Source organism: Tripterygium wilfordii, chromosome 9 (genome assembly GCF_013401445.1).
Source record: "Tripterygium wilfordii isolate XIE 37 chromosome 9, ASM1340144v1, whole genome shotgun sequence".
Taxonomy (NCBI): domain Eukaryota; kingdom Viridiplantae; phylum Streptophyta; class Magnoliopsida; order Celastrales; family Celastraceae; genus Tripterygium; species Tripterygium wilfordii.
The window spans coordinates 4,972,671-4,982,161 of record NC_052240.1 but is presented as its reverse complement, the minus strand read 5'-3'; the positions used below and the strand labels follow the sequence as shown (position 1 = coordinate 4,982,161).

The following is a 9,491-nucleotide window of genomic DNA, read 5'->3' as shown; positions in this document are numbered from 1 at the left end:
TTTGAGCAGGAATTTGACCATGGAAGCGAATTCCGATGATTTGATTAGCGGCCTACCAGATGACATCCTTCTTCGCATCATCTCTTCAATCCCTTTTGAGTCTGCAATACAAACCATTTTCCTCTCGAGAAGATGGAGACTTCTATGGAATAGTACAACTTTAGTTCAATATGGCAGTAGACACGATATTGCTGCTGCAATTTCTAGCTTTGTTCGCAACTTCAATGAGCATGTCCAACCGTGCAATAATCGGAAACTTCGGTTCCATTTTGGAACTGACAGTGTGGTCTCGGTTATCATTATTTCCAACGACAAACTTTATATCGATTTTTCGTCTGATAGACAAGAATTTCCTGCTCAGTTTGGCTTGAAATTAGACTTCAATCACCAGAATCCTACTGACCTTAATACCTTTTATGTCAAAACTCTTCAGCTGGTATCAGTGAATCATCTCACTTGTGAAGCTGTTTCTTCTGTGGTTTCAATGTTTCAGTTTCTTGAAGACTTGAAAATCAGTGACTGCAGGGGATTACAGTCATTGTATGTAGGCTCGGACACGAAGCTTCGAAGCTTAACCATCTTTGATTGTCATCAATTGACTTCTGTCCATATTAGGTCCTTTAAGCTTCAAACTTTTCGTTACCGAGGACTACTCCCTTGGCTTCGCCCCGAATATCATTTCAATCTGGCAGAGGCAATGCTCGACGCCAGAAAAGGTCCCGGCTGCAACAGGTTCAAGAGTTGTGACTTTGATTCAGTCTTACTAACCATAAAAAATGTCAGATTGCTTGCATTATGTGAATGGATGTTTGAGGTATGTGTGCTTATCTATGCTTGCTTAGTTTAATTGTACTTAAAAATTTCACAAGGCATGAATGAGTAAATCTTCTTGTTGCAGGAATTGATACACCCCGCGCTATGTTCTATGCGCGCCGAGTTCCAATTCTACAATTTGAAAGAGTTGTGGTGGATTGGTAGCCCAAAGGAACAATGCAGCATTGATGCCTTAGTATCCTTCCTGAAACTGTGCCCCACTCTTGAAAAACTTTATTTTACTGTAGGTTTCTTTGACTTAAACTTATGTGTCTTCTATTGTTAACTTCTGGTGTATCATATGTTGAATAATCCAAAGAAAACTTCACATATAAATACACAATCTCAGATTAAAATCTTCAAGTAAATGCAAAGACAGTGACATCAATATAGGTTTTCCCTCAAAAGTCATATATATTAACTCTTATTTGGGTTAGCCTTACTCTTTACTTCATCCAAATATACTATGAATCAATCAACCTATGAATCAATGTCAAGGTAATATATGTTTCTTTATAAGTCCGTTACTTGTTGTGCAGATTGATCCTGAAAGCTACAGGGTGGCGAGCGCTGCTGCTACGTACTCGGACAGACCTGGTAGGGGTAGACAATTGGACAATCTGAAGCTGATTACAGTGGAGGGATTTGAAAATGAAGATGAAGAAATCATAATAATAGAACATTTATTGAGGGAATTTGTGAAGGTGGAGCCACTGATTTTAGTAGCATCAGATGGTAAGCGACTGCGTCGACTGATCAAGGTTAGCGAGCCAACGCTGCAGTGCAAAGAGAACAGTCGAATGGTCTTGCCCCTAAAGGGAAAGGCAAAGAAATGCTTCTACAAGTTTGTTGAAGAAGAAACATAGGAGTTTTTTTTTACTAGATATAACCAAGAATAAAAAAAATGGTGCAAAGTATGTTTTATGTGCACATTCTATTAGGACTTTTATACTAAATAATAATTGATGGCTTGTTGTATGAATCAAACTGAGGGTTCAATTCTCATTTCTGGAAGCACTAATCTTATACTTCAACTAATTAAAATGAAATCTCTAATCTTGACCACGTCATCCATATGAATAAGTGATGAGCATATTATGTGATTAGGGCAAATGTAATGAGAATTGATTTGCTGGGCCAACATTTTTGTTGGCTCGGTCCCACCTCTATTACACAAAAAGTCAAGTCAAACACGTATTCTAATACAGCCACATCAGTAAAACACAAATTTTTATACACTTTTTCTTCCCACACACTCTCTCTTTCCACCCAACCCAACAACATTCCATTCCTCCATATTATCCACAACAAAACTACACCAAAACATCAAATATCAATACATCCACATCAACAAAACACTTATCCCAATACAGCCACATAAGCAAAACACATTTTACAATACAGCCACATCAGCAAAAGACAACATCTTTGTTGGCCCAATACCACTTCACCATTGCATTTGCCCTTAGTGCTATCAAAATATATAGTTGCTTTCAAGGTCCCCTGTTTCAATGGCAATGCTACAACTTTCTCATGTGTGTTATGATAATTATATTTTATGTGTTATAATTTTACTCAACCACGGAACAATAACTCAATTGGTTATATCTCTGAGTTTAAAGAGGATGACACTAATATTGAGAGTTTGAACTAATTAGGAGTATTTCCCTTGAATTTTTCTGATTTCGTAGGCCAGACCACTTTCAGAGAAGGGTTAAGAGCTTCATTCTCCCGCATGGGTTTCGGTCTAGTCTTATCTATCATCAACGTGGTGCGGATTGTTCTAGAGGCCTGAGGTTTATGCCCATTAAACGATTCAAAGGTGTTGGAATATACGTGCTTCCTATGTGTGCTTATGTGCGTGCTCACATGTGTGTGCTAATGTGTGGTTTATATTGTTTCCATGTGTTTAGCAATTGTAATGTTCTTAAATTGTGTATGTGGAAAGGTCAAGAATTATGTATGTATGTGTTTATATAGTTGCCGTGTAAAAGAGATAAGAAAATATAGAAGTCCACTTGTGTGCATAACTCTCTCTGTTTCTTCTCTTCTCACGAAACCAACACCTCTAAAAACTAACAAAAGGACATGCTCGGTTGGATGGTTGCTCATTACCAAAGAAAATGCACTACGCAACAAGAGTTTCTCAACTAAATGACTGAAATTAAGAGACAATTCAACTGACTCAACAAAAGAAAAATTTTCACCAAGTAAGAGAAAATTACAACAAATCCTATCGATCTTCCTCCACTTGTTCATCACTACTGCAACAATTGTATTTAAGACCCCAGTTTTAGTCTCTCAATCTAAACAAGGAGACAAAAACAGAAATTTTATTGGGATGGAATTCCTTAGAAATCATTGTTTGGGAGTGGCTCGTGAGTGTTGTCGCCAATGAAAATGTTGTCGTAGACAATGGCAGCAATAGCAGCACCAATGAGTGGACCGAGCCAGTAAACCCAGTGGTGAGTCCAAGTCCAACTAACCACAGCAGGTCCAAAGGAAACTGCTGGGTTCATGGATGCACCATCAAAAGCACCACCAGCCAAAATGTTAGCACCCACAATGAAACCAATTGCAATTGGAGCAATAGTGCCTACATCTCCTTTCTTTGGATCAACTGCTGTGGCATAAACTGTGTAAACCAACCCGAAAGTCATGACGATCTCGAAAACGAGTGCATTCCAAGTAGACACACCAGATGAGAGCGAAAATGCTGATGTTTCCTGCACATGATCAATTAGTCAAATACAAGTGTTAGGCATTGGATGTGTTGATTCATTCTTGATCATAAGTTGTTCGCTGAATTGGATTAACTTACCAATCCACCGGTTGCGAATTTAAGTAGCAAGCAAGCAACAACAGAGCCAAGCAACTGAGCAATCCAATACAAAATCCCCCTCAACAATGTTATGTTTCCTCCAATGAATGCACCAAAGGTCACAGCAGGGTTTACATGACCACCAGAAATGTTTGCACCAACCGACACCGCCACGAAGAGCGCAAATGCGTGAGCCAATGATGCTGCCACTAGTCCAGCCGGTGTCGTTGATCCATTGTCTGTTAGCTTGTCTAAAAAACATATATCCACCAATTCAGTCTTTGAAATTGCTACTCACTTGCCTTGTAAAATAAGCAGAATTGGTAATAGATATGGAGAATTATGCAATAAAAAATCCAAATACCAACTAAGACATTCATGTGACAATAAGAAAGACAAATGGGTTGCTGGAATTGTTGAAAAAACATTTAAAAGTTGTGCAATCTTACTGAAAGCCATGCCGGATCCTTCTCCGGCGAAAACGAAGATAAGCATGTATAGAGACCAGTGGCAAATCCATTGTACAAAAGACTGTTAGTAATCTACAAAAGTCTACTGATCTACAAAAGACTACTGCAGCCTCCTAACAAAGTCTATATACAACAGCTATATCTATTGCTTTATGTCTTGTCTTTATCATGATTATTACCGTTGAGGACAGCTATATCTTTTGCTTTATGTCTTGTCTTTATCATGCTTACTACCGTTTACTCAACGGTACTATTTTATATCTCTGTATTATGTATATAACTCATGTCTGATTGTATCCTTGGGTAAATTGAATGAAAGTTCTCAATTCACAAACTCTCAACTCCAAGTATTTTTATGGTATCGGAGCAGGTTCTAATTCCAACCTAAGCTCTTGACACTTCTTCTTCTACCTCCATGACTACTGTAAACACAGTTCTAAATGGGGATGAACTGGCTACTGCTACAACAACAAATGGCAAACCAATCATAGCCATCAATGCGAACTCCCAATTGGCGTTGAAGCTCAAGACAACTAATTTTTCCACCTGGCGGCTCCAGCTCATGACTGCCCTCCGTGGATACAAATTGTTAGGGTATGTTGATGGTCGTCTTGTCCGTCCATCAGATTCAGATCCAGACAACCAGGAACACTGGGACTGCCAGGACAGCTTATTGTTGAATGCTATAGTTGCTTCACTCCATGAAACTACAGTTCCACTACTTGGTGATGTGTCCACAAGCAAGGAGGCATGGACAAAGTTACACACTCTGTTTGCAAACAAATCCAGATCCCGCATTGTTCAACTAAAACAGCAGTTGGTGACAATTCTTCGAGGGACCAAAAAGATTGAAGAATACCTCAATGAGGTAAAACAAATAGCTGATGAACTTGCTTTAACAGGTCACCCTGTGGAGGATGAAGACCTGGTTATTTTTGTCTTAAATGGCCTAGGACCTGAGTACAAAGGCACTGTGGACTCTGTCAATGGCAGAGAAAACCCCATTTCATACGAATCACTCAGGTCACTACTCTTGAGTCAAGAGGCATATCAACAACGACTTGAGCAAAACCAAGCTCAACTACTAGCTGCTGCAAATTTTGCTCAAAAACAATCCAATCAAGATCCGCGCAACTATGGAAATAATTTCTCTCAGAGAAATTTTCATCAGAGGCAAGGAAATTTCAGATCCAACAACTATACCAATCAAAATCAGCAAACTTCCTCCCACTTTTCCAATCAGTCGCAATCTGGGTTTTCTAACAATGGAGGACATAGACAGAGGCAAAGACCAAGGATTTTTTGTCAAATCTGTGACAAACCAGGCCACTCAGCAAAATCTTGTAGGAAACTTAAGGCCTTTACCGCTGATTCCAGGCCCACTGCCAACTATGCATCAAGTTCCCATGGTTCTCATGCTGTCAACAATGTTCAACCTTGGCTAGTTGACTCAGGGGCGAGCCATCACATGACGGGACAGCTAGGGAATATGACAATCAACTCCGAATATGATGGCACTGATGAGGTCAAAATCGGAGATGGAACAGGTTTGCAAGTAACTCATACAGGCACTTGTCATATGCACACTCCAAACACAATTTTCACACTTGATCACACACTGTGTGTGCCTAAGCTTAAAAAAAACTTACTCTCTGTCCATCAATTCACTAAATCTAACCGTGCCATGCTTGAATTTCATCCTGATTATTTTATTGTTAAGGATTTGAGGTCGGGAGCTTCGCTGGCTCGAGGTCCATGCATTGAAGGTGTATACCAGTTTGTACCTGCTCAACCTGCTCAACCCAAAACAGCATTGGTTGCTCAGAAGTCAAGTTTAGATGTTTGGCATAAACGTTTGGGGCATCCAAATGCATTACTTCTCTCTTATCTGATTAAAATTGCAAACTTATCATCTGTTGTTGCTTCTTCGCCTAGTCAATCATTGACGTGCAACTCTTGTGACATTAATAAAATACATAGACTTCCTTTTCGTATCTCTACTGTAACTAGCAATGCTCCATTGCAGGTTTTATATTCTGATGTTTGGGGACCAACTCCCATGGCATCAATTTCAGGCCATAAATATTATGTGCTTTTTGTTGATCATTACACCAGATATACTTGGATATTTCCTTTATTTCATAAGTCTGATGTCTTGCATGTGTTCTTGCAATTTCAGAGACTCATTGAACGCCAACTTGGTGTAAAAATAAAGACTCTATACACAGACAATGGAGGGGAGTATGTCAAACTGCAATCCACCTTGAATCAACTTGGCATCACTTGGATGCAATCTCCTCCATACACACCACAGCATGTGGGACTGGCTGAACGCAAGCATAGACATGTGGTGGAAACGGGCAAAACCTTACTCTCTCAAGCCAACTTGCCATCTACTTTCTGGACCTTTGCATTTGAAACAGCAGTGTATTTGATGAACCGGTTACCACTTGCCTCCACTAAACCTCTGTCTCCTTATCAACTTTTATTTCACTCTACTCCAAACTACCTCAAATTGCGTATCTTTGGTTGCCTTTGCTATCCTTGGTTGAAACCATACACAACCAACAAACTCCAACCCAAGTCCTCTCCTTGTATATTTCTAGGATATTCAACCAATCAAAGTTCTTTCAAGTGTTATGACCCCCTTACTGGTAAACTCTATTTGTCCAGACATGTTCTCTTTAGAGAACATATATGCCCTGGCAGTTCTCCCAACAATTTCAACTCTGAACAATCTGACTTTATTCCTACGTCTCAAGGCACCTCATCTACTCCTCCCTTTACATGCTTTACTCTACCTTCAACATCCACTCTCTCTCCTCCCTCCACTAATTCATCAATATCCACCTTTCCACCCACTAACTTTGACAATCTCTCTCCTTTCCCACCTTCAGTGTCAACTCCAATCACTTGCTCTCCCTCCACGTCCCCACCTACAAATGTGTCCTCTCCTGGCTTTTCTTTACAACCTATTTCCCCAACTCCTATCACACGGTCCCATTCTATGGTTACAAGGTCAATGAATAATATTTACAAACCCAAATCCCTTGACCACAGTACACTTCATCCTATTCCAGAGACCTCAGAACCTCACACTGTTTATCAAGCTCTAAAGTCTCCTCACTGGCTCAAGGCAATGGAAGAAGAACTTACAGCTCTTCGTAGTCACTCAACTTGGACTTTGGTTCCTCCTGATCCAAGTTATCAACCAATTGGCTCAAAATGGATTTTTCGCATAAAATGCAACCCTGATGGTACCATTCAACGCTACAAAGCACGCCTTGTTGCTCAGGGATTCCGTCAAAGGCCGGGTCTTGACTATAGTCAGACGTTCAGTCCTGTGATAAAATCCACTACCATTCGGTTGGTTCTATCGTTGGCTGTCATGTATAGATGGCCGCTCAAGCAATTAGATGTCAACAATGCCTTCTTGCATGGCAACTTGACTGAAACGGTGTTCATGAAACAACCTCCAGGATTTATAGATCCTCAGAAGCCTAAACATTTATGTCTACTAAACAGGTCCATCTACGGCCTCAAACAAGCCCCTAGGGCCTGGTTCACTGCCCTCCGCAAGGCACTTCTTCACTTGGGGTTTGCAAATTCAAAAGCTGACACATCCTTGTTTATTTATCATTCTGGCTCTCTTATTGCTTACATTTTAGTCTATGTAGATGATCTTATTCTAACTGGCTCTAATGTGGATTTTCTTCATAATGTCACTCGAGCTTTGGGGTCTAAATTTTCTCTCAAAGAACTTGGCGATCTGTCCTACTTTCTCGGAATTGAAGCGGTTCGCACCACTAACCAGCTGTTTTTGTGCCAACACAAGTACATTCATGATCTCCTTGCTCGAGCCAATATGCTTGGTTCCAAATCTATTGAAACTCCACTTCCGTCATCACTCAGTATCTCTCAACACAGTGGCACATCTCTTTCAGATGCAACCTCATACCGCCAATTGGTTGGTTGTCTACAATATCTCTCACTTACACGGCCGGACATAAGTTATGCTGTCAACAGACTTGCTCAGTATCTTGCTCATCCCACCACGGATCACTGGGCCACATTGAAACGCATACTTCGCTATCTCAAAGGAACTCTTCATCACGGTCTCATCTTTCGAAGTAACAGCCCTCCGATATTACGTGCCTTCTCTGATTCCGATTGGGCAGGGAACCCCGATGATAGGTCCTCAATCACTTCTTACATTATTTTTCTGGGTTCCAATCCCATTTCATGGCGCTCCAAGAAACAAAGGGCCATAGCTCGCTCCTCCACCGAGGCGGAATATCGTTCTCTTGCAGCCACAGCCTCCGAAGTTGTCTGGATCACTCAGCTTCTTCGTGAACTTCATGTCTCTTTAACTCATCCGCCTCTGCTTTTGTGTGATAACCTTGGGGCCACTCATCTCAGTATGAATCCAGTTCAACACTCACGTATGAAGCATATTGCTATTGATGTCCATTTCTTACGTGATCTTGTACAAAAACAAGTATTCACAGTTCGGCATATCTTCACTGAACATCAACTAGCCGATCTTCTTACTAAACCACTTCCCCGGTCGCGTTTTCTTAGTCTGCGGGACAAGATAAGTCTGCGTGATGGCACCCTAATCTTGCGGGGGCGTATAGAGACCAGTGGCAAATCCATTGTACAAAAGACTGTTAGTAATCTACAAAAGTCTACTGATCTACAAAAGACTACTGCAGCCTCCTAACAAAGTCTATATACAACAGCTATATCTATTGCTTTATGTCTTGTCTTTATCATGATTATTACCGTTGAGGACAGCTATATCTTTTGCTTTATGTCTTGTCTTTATCATGCTTACTACCGTTTACTCAACGGTACTATTTTATATCTCTGTATTATGTATATAACTCATGTCTGATTGTATCCTTGGGTAAATTGAATGAAAGTTCTCAATTCACAAACTCTCAACTCCAAGTATTTTTAGCATGGAGAAGAACTCCGCCAGTGCGGCCCTTAAAGCATCCGGGTGGCTGGCTTCTCCCGGTGTTCCAATTGCAATTCTATAAATTGGCATTTTGGTGAACCTTTTCTTCGGTATTGTTTTTTGCGTCAGGTAGTTTCTTTCGAGTGGGGGACTTAGCAGTGCGTTTTCACTCCATATATACCGAAAATAACGGCTATGGAACCGGTGTGGCCGGTACCCGGTCAATAAAACTTTTTGCGCACCAATTAGAGAACAGTTTACTGGGCCACACGTCGGTGAGTTTACAGCTCATGAAGGGGACGTGTTGTCCGCAAATGACTCGTTTTTTGTGGTGGTGAAGTAGTTGTAGCTCGGCAGAACCGGCGAAGAGTAGATTTTAATCGCCGACGGGATGACGTGGGGGGACCCACTTTGTCGATTGAGT

General features: G+C 40.8%; 2 protein-coding genes across 2 annotated transcripts; one reads left to right on the top strand and one right to left on the bottom strand.

Annotated features, from left to right (window-relative positions):
• Positions 1-1,799, top strand: LOC120006621 (F-box protein At2g39490). The gene is made up of 3 exons (XM_038856721.1): positions 1-814; positions 899-1,057; positions 1,353-1,799. The coding sequence occupies exons 1-3, from the start codon at positions 20-22 to the stop codon at positions 1,677-1,679; spliced, it is 1,281 nt and encodes a 426-aa protein (XP_038712649.1). The 5' UTR covers positions 1-19; the 3' UTR covers positions 1,680-1,799.
• A 1,103-nt stretch (positions 1,800-2,902) lies between these two features.
• LOC120006395 (aquaporin TIP1-3) lies at positions 2,903-9,222 on the bottom strand. The gene is made up of 4 exons (XM_038856421.1): positions 9,071-9,222; positions 4,084-4,129; positions 3,635-3,885; positions 2,903-3,539 (listed from the first exon to the last, which is right to left on the bottom strand). Exons 1-4 carry the CDS (start codon positions 9,155-9,157, stop codon positions 3,165-3,167), a joined length of 759 nt encoding a protein of 252 aa, XP_038712349.1. The 5' UTR covers positions 9,158-9,222; the 3' UTR covers positions 2,903-3,164.
• Between the last annotated feature and the right edge of the window lie 269 nt (positions 9,223-9,491).

Excerpts from the sequence above, each read along its gene's own strand:
- LOC120006395 (XM_038856421.1), bottom strand. The coding sequence starts at position 9,157 with ATGCCAATTTATAGAATTGCAATTGGAACACCGGGAGAAGCCAGCCAC. Across the intron at positions 4,130-9,070 it reads CACTGGCGGAGTTCTTCTCC|ATGCTTATCTTCGTTTTCGC; the intron begins ATGCTAAAAATA and ends TGGTCTCTATAC. Across the intron at positions 3,540-3,634 it reads AATTCGCAACCGGTGGATTG|GAAACATCAGCATTTTCGCT; the intron begins GTAAGTTAATCC and ends GATCATGTGCAG.
- LOC120006621 (XM_038856721.1), top strand. The coding sequence starts at position 20 with ATGGAAGCGAATTCCGATGATTTGATTAGCGGCCTACCAGATGACATC. Across the intron at positions 815-898 it reads TATGTGAATGGATGTTTGAG|GAATTGATACACCCCGCGCT; the intron begins GTATGTGTGCTT and ends TTCTTGTTGCAG. Across the intron at positions 1,058-1,352 it reads TTGAAAAACTTTATTTTACT|ATTGATCCTGAAAGCTACAG; the intron begins GTAGGTTTCTTT and ends CTTGTTGTGCAG.